The following is a 15832-nucleotide window of genomic DNA, read 5'->3' as shown; positions in this document are numbered from 1 at the left end:
AAAATATTACATGAGTAATAAAAAAGTTGATAGTTAAAATTTTTTGAAATTAAAAAAAAAATGATGGTATAGTACATCTTTGACTACTAAACATGAGCAACCAAGTGATAGCATAAATAATTAAAAAAATAAAAATAAAGGATTTTTGTTGATAAAAACATTAGTCATTTGAGATTTTTTTTTTTGGGTATTCTTTAGAATATAATATAAAAAAATAACTACTTCTCTCTCTCTCTCTCTATATATATATATATACATATATGTATATATATATATATATTTTTTTAATTGATACTTGTGTATTTGAATTCATATATATGTGTGTGTGTGGAAATGCATTATCGTACATATAGACATACATAAATTTATTTATGCTTTAAATATAGCTATAGATATAAACAATATTGTATATAACTTTGATAAAATAGGAACTCTCCTCAACTTTATAATAAAAGCTATATTGATATGTAGATGCTATGAGTTACCAATTAACTATGTAGATTTAGTATTTAATCAATGATCATTAATGATAATTTTTAAATTTTAAATTCAACTACATTGAATATTAAAGTGCTCCTTTTCTTGGTTTATAAAAGAAAAAAAAAAAAGTTACATCATCATTATGTATCCATACATATAAAGATGCACTATTTGCTACCACTAGTGATTAGTGGGACCTATGCTGACTTGGCAAATATTAATTGATTACGTTTATTATTTTTCTTATATTATGAAAAAGTGAACTCTTATTGGTAACCTATTAAATTGCCATGTTAATATGACACTACTGATAGGTAAGGATAAATTCAATAATCATATTTAATCGGTTTAGTTTTTAAAAATATAAATAATTATTTTATGATAGAAAGATCAAATTTATTTCATAAGATGAAAATCCAGTATCAAACATTATTTTGGGAGGAGCAATTTTGTTGCAGAGTACGTAGGCATGTTATGTAACAGAGTATCCACTCTGAGGCAAAAGATTGACCCTATCAGAATTATGTTTCGCTTTAAATTTGTACTTTATTGTATGCATTTAGTCTTCTCTATAGCAAAAGTGAATAGATTAAATATATTATATATTTAATCTATTTAGTTTTGCTATTTATTATATCTAAAAATTTTCATAAAAACTATCGTATATTGTAACATTAAAACTAGGATAGTTATGACAAATACCCCCTAAACTTTACATGTTATAATATTTTAGTATAAATGTTTGCAATTTTCTTTGAAATCTCTAATAAAAAAGAAAAAAAGAAAAATTGAAAGAGGCATGAGCCTTGTATGGATCCGTCCATGTAGATGGATGCATACTTTAAAAATATAAATAAATGATAGTATTATATAGAACTTTGATTAACTTAAAAAGGTAATTAGTACCAATAGTTTGAACTTTATAGATTAATATATTTTGGTGCCTTAATGTTTTTTTCTTTTAGCTTCAATTTTCTGTGCATTTCTTTACACACACCCCCCAAAAAATAAAAAAATAATAATACACAAATAGATCTGTCAAATAGATATACACTTTTAAATATAGATAAGTAATTTTTTTTAATAAAATCTATTATACAAAAATTTGATAAAATTAAAAGGGTATACAAATACTTCCTGATCTTTAGAAGCTATTATATTTTGGTGTCTTAATGTTTTTATTTTTTATTTTTTAGCATTTAGCTCGTTAAACTCATAAATGTTTACAATGTTTTATGTTCAAAAAATTCATGTGGAAAGTTATAGATGAATATTAATGGTCATTTTATTATATAAGCTTGCCAACAGAGGACAAAATGCAAATTAAATATCTCTCGGGGACAATAACATTAATATTTCAAAAATATTTATATCTAATTTTTTTTTATAAACATTAAAATTAAAAATATTGATTATTGGAACTTACAAACATGCAAAATTATCTGTTTAACAATTATAAAAATTTAAAACATTTATTAGCAATGAGAAAATAGTTTATAATAAATCATTAAAAGAATATAATTAGATTGAAAACTATATAGTTATTATGATTTTTTTTTTTAAAAAAAATAACATTTGCATATTAAGAACGGTATAAATATTTAAGAAACATTACACATGCATTTTCCAAAAATAATAAAAAATAAATAAAAAATTATAACTATAAAATATTAGATCTTGAATTTTATTTTTATTTTTTTTGGTTTTAACTATTAAAGTGTCTCCAAGTCAACTTATGCCCACTCAGACAACCAATCAGGCATTCTTAAAGGTGCACTCCTCTCCGTTCATCCCCACAAAAATCTAACCTGGTTTAGAATATATACATGATTAAACTAATTATATGACTTTTTTATAAAAATTCTTGTCAAATTATTATTTTTTATTTTTTAATTATTGATTCGTCTTTTTTCCCAATTCTTTATGAACAAGTAATTATATATCTAATTATATTTTTATTTGTTAGTAAAATATATTTTTATATTTTTAAATTAAATATGTTATTTATTTTTTAAAATTATTTAGTAAAATATATTTTTTACTTTTAAATTATCCAACATTTACCTATATAGTATTAATTAACTGTAAGTAAAATTAAAAAAAAAATAAATTAACACTATATATATATATAATTTTTGAAATATAAAACTCCATATGTACTATTTTCATATTAAATTATTAAATTTTCATATTATTCTTGGTAAAGTGAAATTTTCATTTATACAAGGATGGAAGTTTTGCCGCTGCAGTTTCGTTTCCCTTTTCAAATGATGTTTGCTCTAGTCCTCTTTTGGAAACACGCGGCCTCCAACCCAGTCTCCAATGCAATCGGTCCTTGACCCCAATAGATGTTGTGCCCAATGTCGGAGTGTCTTCTCCGATCGTCGACGTTGTCCTTGCCGGTGTGTGCTCTCCCATCGGCAGCCCTTGTTGCTCTTTCTATTTCTCTATTCCTCTCTTTCCCTTTTACCTCTCCTTATTTCACCATCCCCTTTAATCGCGGCCGATTGTTTTGGTTTTTACTTGCTAATTTTTGGCAGACGAGGAGTTGTTATTTATCAGTTTACCTCCCAAGTTTGGCCACGACAAGTACAATTCCTATGTTGATTTTAATCTTTGGGACTTGGAGAAGGTTGATTTGAGAAATTTTGATGTCAATTCGGCTCTCAACAGGGTACTTTGAGAATTATCGAGTTCTGTTTTTTTTTTTTTTTTTTTTGGTTGAATTATATATTCATTGTGATAAAGATTTGATTTTGATTTTGATTTTGATTTTTGGGTTTGTATATTTTAAGGTTTTGGGTAGCTGATGAGGGAGAGTGGAGGCTCTGGAAGTAAGCGGAGGACTGGGACTGCCAATTCACACATTCGTTACTTAGACAGCCACCCCTGGGATGTCTTATTTCTGAGACAACCACCCCTGGGTTCAACTTAAGATGGTGTATACTATTTCTAAAATCACTTTAAAACTCTGCGACGTTTCATATTTTCCTTTGCATATAACATTAATAATGTGCTTGTGAAGGTATCTTGACACAGCTGGTATGAAGCGATCTAGAGCTTATGTCATAAATGCGGTTGTAATATTTTTTTCTTAGCTGGTGGGTCTATATATGTTCATAACTTTCAGAGGCTCCCATACTTTTATACTTTTTATTATGTCATGGGATACCTTTATCAAGTTGATTTCGGCTTGTGGCTTAACTTTTCAGCATAATTCTTAAACATACTTTTAAAAATTTGTACAGGTTGCCAGAATACTCTTGTTCATATACCTGTTTTATCATGTCTACCTGCATTACGATGAGGTAATAACATATGCCTGTGATTCTCCTTATAAATTCTTACAAAACTCTGTATATATGAATGCTTAATAATTTTCCACAGAGTTAGCTTTACACTTTTACATGTATTAAGTGCTCCACTTTTAAGGAACTTAAATAATATATTATACCCTCATACTTCAAGTACAAATGTATCTGGAAAAGAGGCAAGCTAAGTTTTAGAGAAAAGTTGGTCATTATTTATGGATATATTAGAAATTCAAATTATGTATGTGTGTTTAACATTATAATTGGAAGACATTGAATATGAAATGCTAGCAGCATAATAAATTTGTTGCAAGGATTATCAAATGAAAATTTTGATTTCTAGGAATTTTTTCCTGTTTTCTTGTGGAAATCATTGCTTTCTAAGTTACCACTAGATGACTTCTGTTCTTCTATCGCCCAATAGGTTAAGCAGATGCATGCATATGGGTTACTTTTAGTATTTGTGGTTCCATTGCTACTATCTGTGATGAACTTGATGTGGTTTTGCAAGATCTTCAAGGGATTGAAAAAGATTATTAGCAAAGAGACAATGAAAGGACATGTCGGTAGAAAACCAAGCATAAAAAGTAAATCCGCTCACCCACCTTTTTTTCTTTTTAAATATAGATCAGTTAATGTTTACATAAACATAATCTTTGATTTTACTGTGAATATTAAATATTATATTTAAAAAAAAAAAAAACCATATCTGTATGTATGTATGCATATATATATATATGCATAAGTACTTTTTTTTAATCTCGATCTCCTTTTGTCGTTTCAACAAAATTTTCATTTCTAGTTATGTAGTTTTATATATGCACCTGAGATGTTGGCTTCCATTTTCTGAATTTAAGTTTTTTCTAGTATTTTTGGCTTCCATTGACACGGGAGACTATGATGGGGACCTATATTCCATAAAGAAAGGGATAGATAATGGCTATTTTCTGGAAAAAAAATTGTATGTTATGTAATATGTCAATTCTGCCTAATGTTAGGCTAGCGAGGTTTAACTTCATCTTAATTCTAAAACAGTAAATGCAAGTTTATTAGGACATATGGCAAAATATTATGACTTTCCTGAGATCTTGTCTTTATTTCTTTGTGAGTGTTTCCCTATATTCCATGAGTTTCAGGATCCATATCTGAGAGTATATGTCTCTGTTGATTCAAGGATTTTATCCTAGCTAAGTACCATGTTATTTATAAGCAATATTTTTGGAAACTAAAGATGGAACATATGGCATTCAGGATAAGCAGTTCCCTTTTGATCTTTTCTTTCAGTTATATATTTCTTTGGCTAGGGTTTAAATTTTGTATTCTCATAATGATTAGTTACTGCTAAGGGAGTGAAAGCCCATGTTATGAGGCTTTTAAAGAAAACTATAATTTCAGATACTTACATGGAGGTAAACCCCATTTTTATAAGAAAAATGTAGCAGTTTTAGTAAGATATTTTATACTTTAGAAGTTGACATCTAGGATAAGTTGCATATACTATGTGCACTTTCGAAGCACAATATTTATTCCCTTTGCGATTTATTTACTCTTCATGTGCATCAGAATATACTTACGTTTCCATTGCTATAGATTGAGTTACCAGAGGATGTGAAGACACAATATGTGTTATTCCTAAGAAAGGAGGGGCAGTATTGTGCTTTCTTTGTTATGATCAATATTTACGATATGGCCTCTAATTTTACTTCTTTGTAAGGTTGGCAAATTCCAAAGGGGCAGAACAGTGAAAGAAAAGAGGCAACCACCCATATGCAAAGAGGTGCCAGTTATCAGTGCTTGTTGTCGTTTTAATAGTTTGATGTTTATGGGTTTTAGGAGCAAAATGACCTTGTAAGCCAGTTTGCTGATATGTATCCTTAGGTTTAAAATTTCATGTATTTTCAATGGCTTCAATCTGTCAATTAAGAAAATGATGGAGCTTTTTGTTCTGGAGACAAAATTGTGAGAGATCTGAAATAAGCTTTCAAAAAGATAGGAGTAGTTCCAGCCATTTCTTCAAAGATCCTAATTTAGATGAACAGGATGTAAACAATAATTCTAAGAAATCTCAATTTCTTATAGAAAAAAATAAATAAACAGAAAAGAACAGAAAATACTAGATTTGGGAATTGAGAGACATATTTGTGAAAATCACCTTGGCTGCATAACCATAGTTTGGATTCACTTGGTTCTTTAATTTACAGGGTGATGTTATTAAAGAGCGACAAGTAATTGGATATGTGGAGCAGTTTGGCACCGAACTTCCTGTGAACGTGAAATTTATCTTTGAGTTCACTTTCAATTTAATTGCAGGGGCATGATACATGCTTCTCATGATATGTTATTCCTCATTTGTTGAGCAGTTGGCTGTTCGTGGAGAAGTTTTCAAGATCCTCTTCATTGTATGGCTTTATTACCAACTCGACAGCATTGGAATTGGTCATTGTCTTTTCAGGTCTCATCGTTAAACCATGAGACAATTTTTTAGTTTTTATTTTTCTGTTCAAAAAACTATTGTTCTCTACCTTTTGCCATGTCTCTACATCACTTCTTTAGAATAAAATACTGGAGCACTTAATCTTGAGTTTCTTTGACTAATGGATAATAGGATGTGGAACACTCATCTTCTTTGCTATGTTGCTACTTATATGTTTAATGGACCATAAAGTCTTGTGAGTTATGACTGAGACATCGTAAGAAAGAAATAGAGCTGTTGTAGATTGGTTTTCATTTTTCCTAAGGCATAACGAAATTGCTTTTTTTATTTCAACCTTACATGAAAGATTTTTGTTCACATGTAGTATATGGTTGGTAGAAACTACTCATTTTTGGCATTTGGTGGTTTTAAAATTCCATATAGACTATGGTTAAGTTGCATTTAGAATTTTATCTTGAAGTTGTTTTAGCCGATTGTCATAGTAGGTTTTTGTTTAATATTAGTTATCCTATTTTTTAGATTTCAAGTTTTTAAAGACCAAGACTGTGTTTAATGCAACAAGTTCAACGCAACATTCGCCTCCTACTTACACCATTGCGCCCACCACCACTATTATTATTGTTAGCTGCACTTATTGATATATTTTATTTTCTTATGAGGTAATAACATTTCTATAAATATTATTTAAATATCTTGAATTATAAAATTTAATAATTTGCTTTACATATTGTCTATTTTTGCATTATCAGTACTTGATTAATTTAAGATTTATTAATATTAATTTTAAAATGATTAAACGAAAAAATTGGCTTCTATTGACCAAATTTTGGTTGCTGAGAGTTTTAGCAAAAGTCAAAATTTTATTAGCTACTAATGTTTGGTTGCTAAATAAGAGTATCACTGATCAATTTTTTGTCGTTAAGAATATTTTTAAATATGTAAAGTCATTGAGTGACGAACATGTTGGTTGTTTTAAGTGATTCTCAATGACCAAACAATTTGGTCTTGAAATGTTGTTTTTAGTGACTATAATATTGGTAATTTATTATTAGGAAATTGATCATTTATATAGTTTTATATTATCAAATTTGATCAAAATGGTATTTTTTTAGAGATTTTCAGAGATTAAAATTTGATCATCAAAACAATAAAATTTGGTTGTCGAAATTTTATAATTTTAACGACTAAATATTTATCGGTGATTAAATACAATTTGTTATAATATTTAGGCGACCATGATCATATTTTTCTAATTATAAAAACTTTTAATAACTAATATATGGTTTTCTGCAATAAAAATAATGATCGCTAAAAGACTTTTTTAGTAGTGAGTTTTACAAAAAGCACATGAAATAGGGGGGAGAATTCAAAATATCTGCTAACAGGTGCCAAATGTCAGCGTCTAGGATGTCAAAATTTGGGTCCTAGCTGAACAATGCTCTTTGAATTCAAATTTAAAGAAGGGGAGAGAGGGAGGTCGTTGGAGAAGGAGAGAGAGAAGAGAGACAACCCTTTTTTTGGGGCGAAATTTCCCAGCTCTGGTCGTTTTTCTTGCTTATCACTCCCAGCATCACAAAGCCCATTGAAAACCTGGCCAGTCGACAAAATTTCACAGCGTGTTCGCCTACATGGCATTAGGATCGGGCCGATCTCTAGCAACAGCAATAAGCTGCTGTTATCCTCTTTTCGATGAGTTTCCGAGCGAGTGACCACCCATTTCCACCATATTGACCCTCCTGAGCTCAAATACAAGGTCCTTTTAACTCAGTTCCAGCCATTTTGAGAGATACAATGAATTAAAGTTTGGGTCGAATTTTTCCAGCCAAATTCCGACCCCCTACAGCTGTGTTTCCGAGAGGTAAGCTTGAATTCATGATCTTCATATACTTCAATCTTCACTTTGATACATTGTTTGTAATTTTAGGCTGAGGTTTGTGTTTACCCCCCAACGAGCTATATAGATAAATACCCGATAAAGTTTGTGTTTTAAAACATATTTGTATATATTTATATCCTTTGTACTACTCTAGGAGCCCAAGTAAATTATAGTTTAGGTGAGTAATGTCTTTTCTATAATTTATATTTTAGGGTCATAAATTGTTTATGATCAATTTTGATTTTGATTTTTATGTTGATAAATATGCATATGTAAATATACATACATATATATATATATATATATATATATATGTATATAAAATTGGATTATGTGTAAGCGTGTATTTTTACGTGTAATGTTGCAGCAAAATTATGAGGTTATGCTTATCCAAAATTATTTAAATATTTGTTTATGTGCTGATTTATGGATTTGAAGGATATATGCTGCAAGGTGATGATCTAAATTTTTTATGATCTTTCTATATGAATTATTAAGTAAATACCCGATAAAATTTGTGTTTTAAGACATATTTATATCCTTTCTACTATTCTGGGCACCTAGTGAATCGTGAAACGAATTCCGTGCAGGAGCCCAAGTAAATTATAGTTCAGGTGAGTAATGTCTTTTCTATTATATATACTTTAGGGTCATAAATTGTTTTATGATAAATTTTTTTTATTTATTTTTATATTGATAAATATGCATATGTATACATACATACATATATGGAAATTCTATGGTGAAAACGGTCCGCATGAGGACCGCAGTATTAGTGATGGTTTTTTAGAAAATCATCACCAATACTATGAAAAACCATCACTAATACTGTGGTCTGCATGAGAACCGTCCGCATCATAAACGGACTGCATACATATATATCTATATAATTGGATTATGTGTAAGCATGTATTTTTACGTATAATGTTTAAGCAAAATTATTAGGTTATGCTTATCCAAAATTATTTAAAGATTTGTTTTATGTGCTGATTTATGGATTTGAAGGATCTATGCTGCGAGGTGATGATCTAAATATTTTATGATCTTTCTATATGAATTATTAAGTAAATTTATGGAGAATTTGTGTTTTTATGGTATTATGATATTTTGTGGTTAATTGATTTTATACGTGTAGATTATAGCACTAGTGTTCTGCTATGCATATTATCATTGATCAAAGCATAGGTATATTTAATCATTTTATGAGAGCTAATGTGAGGGAAGGTAGCAAGTATTTTGCAATGATAGTAATAGCTACCACCTTCCACTCAACTTTAAAATAACAGGTTATTAGTATGGATGCTTTTAGAATGCCAAAATATTTTATTGCAAGTATATTTTTTTCCATCTTTTTTATCAAATGGTGTTTGTGACGTGAAGCACCATCTAACAATACATAATATATAATATGGTGTATTAAGCAAACATTCGATATTTTGTATTCGTTCTTGCTTACAAATGTTTTTGAAAGAGTTTAATTGGTTATTGGATTCACTTATTTATTCATTTGCTTATTTAATTAATTATTTAATTTATTTTTAGGCGCATTAAATTATTTATTTATTTTGAGTATTCTAGCTATTTTATTGTTTTATTTTATTTATCTATTTAAATTTAATTTTATCTTATGTGCTTTTTCATAAAATATTCTTCTTAAAGATTTAGGATATAAAATATTGGGTTTAGTGAAAATGTATTAGACAAAGAATAGGTGTACTAACGAGGATTTTTTTAGAGGAAAATTGTTTTCTAAATATCTATTTTATTTTCTTTTATTATTTTTATTGATAATTAGACTATGGCTCTTATGAAACAAGGCTACTCTAGGGTTCATCTTTCCACCTTTTTGATCGATTGATTTCTGAGTTTTTTGCAATTATGATTGATCTTTTTGCTTTATTTCCTTATATTCTCAATCCTGTAAAGAATGATGTAGGATTGATTCTGCTCCATTGGTTGAGGGGACAAAAACTCCTTCTGCTTCTGGAACTACAGACAAGCCTTTGCCTTGTTGGTGTCAGGTGATCATTGAGCGCCCTCTACAACAATGGGCAGCTTGGGCAGACTTGGTTGAATTTGATCAGCATGTTTCGGAGGTTCAAATTACATAGATTTTTAAGCAAACTCGTTTGACTCTAGTGAATGATTCTGCTAAGGCTTCTGATAGTTCCACGAAATCTTATGCGAAGGCATTAGGGTTTTCAAGCACTTCAGCTTTGCCAGTTTCTCATGCTTTTGTCCACGAACGAGAGCACATAATAATTAAAATTAATAAACACACATGATGAATGTTTGGAGATGTGCAAGCACCAATTGATTGCTTATGTGATATCATCAAAGGAAGAGGATCCATGGAAATTGATTAGTTTGAAGGAAAAGCTTCAGAGCATTTGGTGTTTAGATTCTTGGCGCTTAATTTCTCTTGATCATGGTTTTTATCATGTGCTTTTGCATTCCTATAAGGATCCCCAGCAGGTTTAATCTATGAGACCCTTGAATTTAAAGATGGATATTAGTTGATTTATGATGTGCTTCTGCATTTCAGCTTTTTCATGGCTTTAGTAGGGGACCATGGACACTTTGCTAAGGTTTTAGTTAATTTCAAACCTAGCAAGTTTTTTACATTAACCTTTGGTTTTTAGGGAGATAGTTTTTCTTCCACTATAAGGGTGCAATATGAGTCTTTGTTTAGATTATTTCTCTTTTTGTAATTCGGTAGGTCATCAAGTTTCTAAATGTCATGCTATTAATAAAGGCACTAGTAAATTTGATAATAAACCTTTGAAGAAGAAGGATATGCCAAAGGAATTAAAATAGGTTTATATTGAGAAGGAATCGAGCAATGTTGAGCTAGGACAGAGTAATGTGAATATAGAGGTTGGGCTTGTTTTGAAAGATCCTACTGTTATGGAGATAGATATTATGTCAAAGTGTGCAGGTACAGCTTTTCCTTCTAAAGTTTCATATATGGAGGATGAGGATGAAGATGCTAATGCTGGTCTTTCTTTGGTTGTCACTACTATTCAGAAGGGTAATGAAATAATGGGCATAGACAGTGTTTTAGGTGTGGATTCTCATCCATCTACTACTGCTTTAGTTGATTTGCTGCCAATTCAAATGTGTGAACATGGAGTAAATCCTTTATTGGCTGATGATGCAGTTCAGATTGAGGGTGCGAACATAAAAAAAGCTCATATGGAATTAGTTTCTATTGCCCAAACTCCACATATTTTAGAAAATGAAGATGCTAGTCCTTGGCTGACGCAAAAACATAAAGTAAAACTTCCAATGAAAGAAGAATCAAGGCGGCTAGCTATTTACAGGAGCGACAAGGTAAATTAAGTTCTGTTTTAAAGCCCATAGCATAGGCAAATAAATCTTTATTTCTTTGATAAAGGTCTTATTTTGGAATTGTAGAGGAATGAATAGTCATCTTACTAGTAGAACTTTATTTGATTATTGTTCTAGTCTTTATCCAGATATTATTTGTTTGGCGGAGCCTTTTGTTGGTTTTAGTTCAATTCCAGTTAGTTTTTGGAATTCCATGGTTATGCAGTTGATTTCTTAAGACTGATAGAGGTATGTGGACTTCTTCTATTTAGGTTTTTGCTTAATTTGGGGTTGATTTGCAGCTGCTGGTTGCTATGGACTCTCAACAAGTTTCTTTTGATGTTTCTTTCGATGGGAACCTACATATTGTCACTTGTGTTTATGCTAGTGTTTCAATTAGGAAGCGTGTTCTTTAGTCTATGTTAGGTCCTTTATCTTCTTTAACTACTCTTCTGTGGCTGGTTATTAGAGGACTTTAATGTGGTGTCGAGTTCATATGAAAAACTGGTATTCTACCACAACGTATTTTCTATGAGGATCTCATAGCAGCTTTGGAAAATGATCATTTGTTAGAGTTGGATTTACATAACATTAAATATACTTAGGCTACAAAGGGGGTTCGTAACAATGTGCAGAGCAAGATTGATCGAGCTTTTAGTTCGACAGCTTTTTTAGATTTTTTGGATTCAATTTCTCTTCTGTCTTTGCCTCAGCATAATTAATATCATGTGTCTATTGTAGTGGTGATGGAGAACTCTAGCAATTATGGTCTTATACCCTTTCGGTTTCAAGGTATGTGGCTGAATCATCCTCAGTTTCATTCTGTTATATCTCAAGTTTGGCAGGAGCAAGTTTTTCAGAATCCGTTGTATGTTTTTATGGCTATACTAAAAAAGTTGAAGCTTAAGCTTAAAAAGTGGAACTAGTCTATTTTTGAAGATTTAATATTAAAATTACTAATGCCAAACTAAATTAATGGAGGATCTTTTTAAGCAAGAATTAGATGCGCTTGCTGCTCTTGATAATTTGCTCACTTCTCAAGAGACTAGATTGAAAAAGCAATTTTGTCTTAAATGGTTGCATAGTGGTGATCGTAACACTGATCTTTTCATTTAGTTCGCTAGGAAGGCTAATCATTATATCAATTCCATGAAGATTGATGATTGGATGTCTATTAATAAGGATAAGATTTAGGCTCACATTGTTAGTTATTTTGAAATTTTGTTCTGGGAAGAAAAGGTTGCTAATTTGGATTTTTCTGCCATTCAAGGTATTATACCTTGTTTGGTTACTGCAGAGGAAAATCATAATTTGACAAGGATGTCATCTTATGAAGATATTAAGGAAGTAGCTTTTTATCTTGATCCAATGAGTGCTCCAGGTCCTGATGGTTTCACGGGGAAAATTTTTCAAGGATATCATTGCTTTAGATTTCATTTTGGCTCTCTTATTTTTACTATTCGAGCTATATTTTTTTCAATGTATGAATTTTAATTTCTTAGTTCTAGTTCCTAAAGTTCTCGAAGCTTCGTCAGTGGATCATTATTATCCTATTATCGTCGGCACAATTTTGAGTATAAGGTGATTGCTAAAATTTTGGCTTATAGATTGGGTATTATTGCTAGTAGAATTTGTTCTCCTAATCATTTTGGATTGATTAAAGGTCACAATGTTGAAGGTCCCATAAACGCAGCTTCAGATTGCATCAATTTAATGAATACTAAATGTTCTGGTGGAAATGTTGCAATGAAAATTGACATTAAGAAGGCCTTTGATACTCTTAGATGGTCTTTCATTTTTGAAGTGTTAAAAGCTTTTGGTGTTTTTAGTCTTGTTCTGTGATTGGATTAGCTCCATTTTAGCTTCTACTCGTGTTTCTATCATTATAAATAGATCTCTGATTGGTTATTTTTGTTGCTCTCATTGAGTATGTCAAGGAGATCCTTTATCTCCAATTTTATTTGGGTTGGCTAAGGATTGTCGGCAATTTGTCTTGCCCCATTCTTTGATTATTGTCGCATCAATTCCTTGCCTTTGGTTGCTCTCATTGCAGGTGTTTCTTAAGGTTGGTTGATAGAAATTAGTTGGTTGTGATGTCTTCTCTGCTGGGTTGTAAGGCTTTTACTCATTTGTTATATGCTAATGATTTGTTGCTTTTTTATAATGGCACTTCATCAAATGTCAGAATGATTTCTCATCTTTTCAATTTTTATGGGATGTTATCTGGTCGGGCTGTTAATTGGAAAAAAGTCCTTTATTTACTTTAGTGATCATATTACTGAAGTTCGGCAAACGGTGTTGTTGAAGAAGATGGGAATGCACCATGGTTTCTTTCCTTTTGTGAATTTGGGAGTGCCTTTATTTAAAGATAAGCCTATATCTTTATTTCTTCGTCCAAGTACTGATAACATTATTTTTCAACTTTTGAATTGGAATGGTAAGAGTCTTTCCATGTGTCACGGACTTGTTTGTTTACCCTTCAAGCCGTGCGGCCTTAGTTGCTATTATAACCCTTTATTGCAACTAAGTAAGCCTTTTGCTCACAAGAAGTGAAAGCTATACAAAGAAGACTAGAGCACAAAAGAGAGTTTGGGAGAATGAAAGTATATTGCTTAGAAGAGAGCTTTACAAGTGAATGTGTGGATTCTTGGTTCTTGGTTGTTGGTTCTACGAATGAGGGTTCACCCCCTTTATATAGAGGGCTTGGCACGTAGTACGAGGATACAACATTCTAGACTTTGTACACATGGCACTATCCTGGATAAGATTCTAGATAATTCTCCTAGATATTTCTATGGACTATTCTAGAAAGCCATCTTACTACATGATCCTAGAATGTTATAGAAAGGTACATACGTCCTAGATTGTTCTATAGTATTCTAGAACCTTCTAGAGATCTCTTGAGTCATCTAGAACCTTCTAGACTTCTCTTGAATCATCTATAACTTTCTAGAATTCTCTTACCTAGAAACTTCTAGAATCTTCCGGACCCCTCCAAATTTCTCTTGAATTATCATAAATTCTCATGGAGAGTCTTGAATATTCCGGATAAGCCTCAAGGATTCCTCCATATTCATGCGGAACGTGACACTCTCCCCCACCTAATTTCGCGATGCCCTCGTCGCGCCTTCTTCCTTGAACCTTTGAATATGATCTTTGAATTGCCAAAGTGCATCAGCAGGTTCCCAACTTGCTTCGCTATCAGGTAGTCCCTTCCATTTCACCAAGTACTCATGTCTCGGATGGTTATCCCTTCCACGAACTACTCGATCAGCTAAGATGCTCTCCACATTCTTGTCATAAGTGTTGTATACCCCTATTGGTGCTCTCTTGGACTCTCCTCTTGTATGGTCTTCCTCATCCTTGTAGTATAGCTTTAAGCAACTTACATGAAAAACCGGGTGAAGTTTGAGTGTTGGAGGTAACTCTACCTTATAAGATACCTTGCCCACCTTCTTGATGATCGGAAATGGCCCTTCGTATCGGCGAACAAGGCCTCTATGTAGCCCTCGGGTAGACTTGTGTTGGGATGGAAGGATTTTGACTAACACCAAGTCTCCCACTTGATACTCCACGTGCCTTCTTTTTGTGTCGGCCCATTTCTTCATTTTCTTGGTTGCTTTATGAAGATATGACCTTGCTAAGTCTATTTGCTCATGCCACGTTTTAGCAACCTTGAATGCGGCAGGACTCCTTCCTCCATATTTGGTAACAAGAGTTTGTGGAGTGAGTGGTTGTTGCCCTGTGGCTAGCTCAAACGGACTCCGATTGGTGGACTCGCTCCTTTGCAAGTTGTAGGAGAATTGGGCAACATCTAGCAGTTTTGCCCAATCATGTTGATTGGCACTCACAAAGTGCCGTAGATATAGCTCCAATAAAGCATTAGCTCGCTTAATTTGCCCATTAATCTGTGGATGAAAGCTTGTAGAGAAATGCAACTCTGAGCCCACGAGCTTGAATAACTCTGTCCAAAATCTCTCGGTGAACCTTGAATCTCTATCACTTATAATTGTTCTTGGTAATCCCCAATACTTCACCATGTGCTTGAAAAACAGTCGTGCTGTCTCCTCAGCTGGACATTCCTTTGATGCGGCAATGAATGTAGCATACTTGGAGAATTGATCAACCACCACGATAATGGTGCTACATCCTTCGGATTTGGGTAAGCCAATGATGAAGTCCATGGAGATGCTCTCCCATGGTCTCTCGGGCATTGGTAAAGGCTCCAATAAACCTGCGGGATGTCGTTGCTCCACCTTGTCTTGTTGACAAACAAGGCAAGTCTTCACATACATCTCTATGTCGTCCCGCATTTGTGGCCAATAGTAGTTTGTCTCCAACAAAGCTCTTGTACATTTTTGCCCCGGGTGGCCGGCCCATTTGGTGTCATGGCATTCCTTG

At 32.0% G+C, this 15832-nt stretch overlaps 1 protein-coding gene across 4 annotated transcripts in view; it reads left to right on the top strand.

Annotated features, from left to right (window-relative positions):
* The window catches only part of LOC132800212 (uncharacterized), a 181727-nt gene that overhangs the window by 158698 nt on the left and 7197 nt on the right, over positions 1-15832 (top strand). Inside the window, exons 1-2 of one of the 4 annotated variants that reach the window (XM_060813362.1) lie at positions 8729-11165; positions 11262-11434. In XM_060813362.1, coding sequence (XP_060669345.1) covers positions 11009-11165; positions 11262-11434 — 330 coding nt within the window. In that variant the 5' untranslated portion in view covers positions 8729-11008. Of the gene's footprint in view, positions 1-8725; positions 11435-15832 lie in introns of those variants that run through there. The other 3 variants (XM_060813363.1, XM_060813361.1, XM_060813360.1) reach the window with 3 other exon arrangements.

The sequence above is a fragment of the Ziziphus jujuba genome, chromosome 12 (assembly GCF_031755915.1).
Source record: "Ziziphus jujuba cultivar Dongzao chromosome 12, ASM3175591v1".
Taxonomy (NCBI): Eukaryota; Viridiplantae; Streptophyta; class Magnoliopsida; order Rosales; family Rhamnaceae; genus Ziziphus; species Ziziphus jujuba.
Note: the sequence above shows the minus strand (reverse complement) of the source record. Positions and strands in the feature narration are given on the sequence as shown.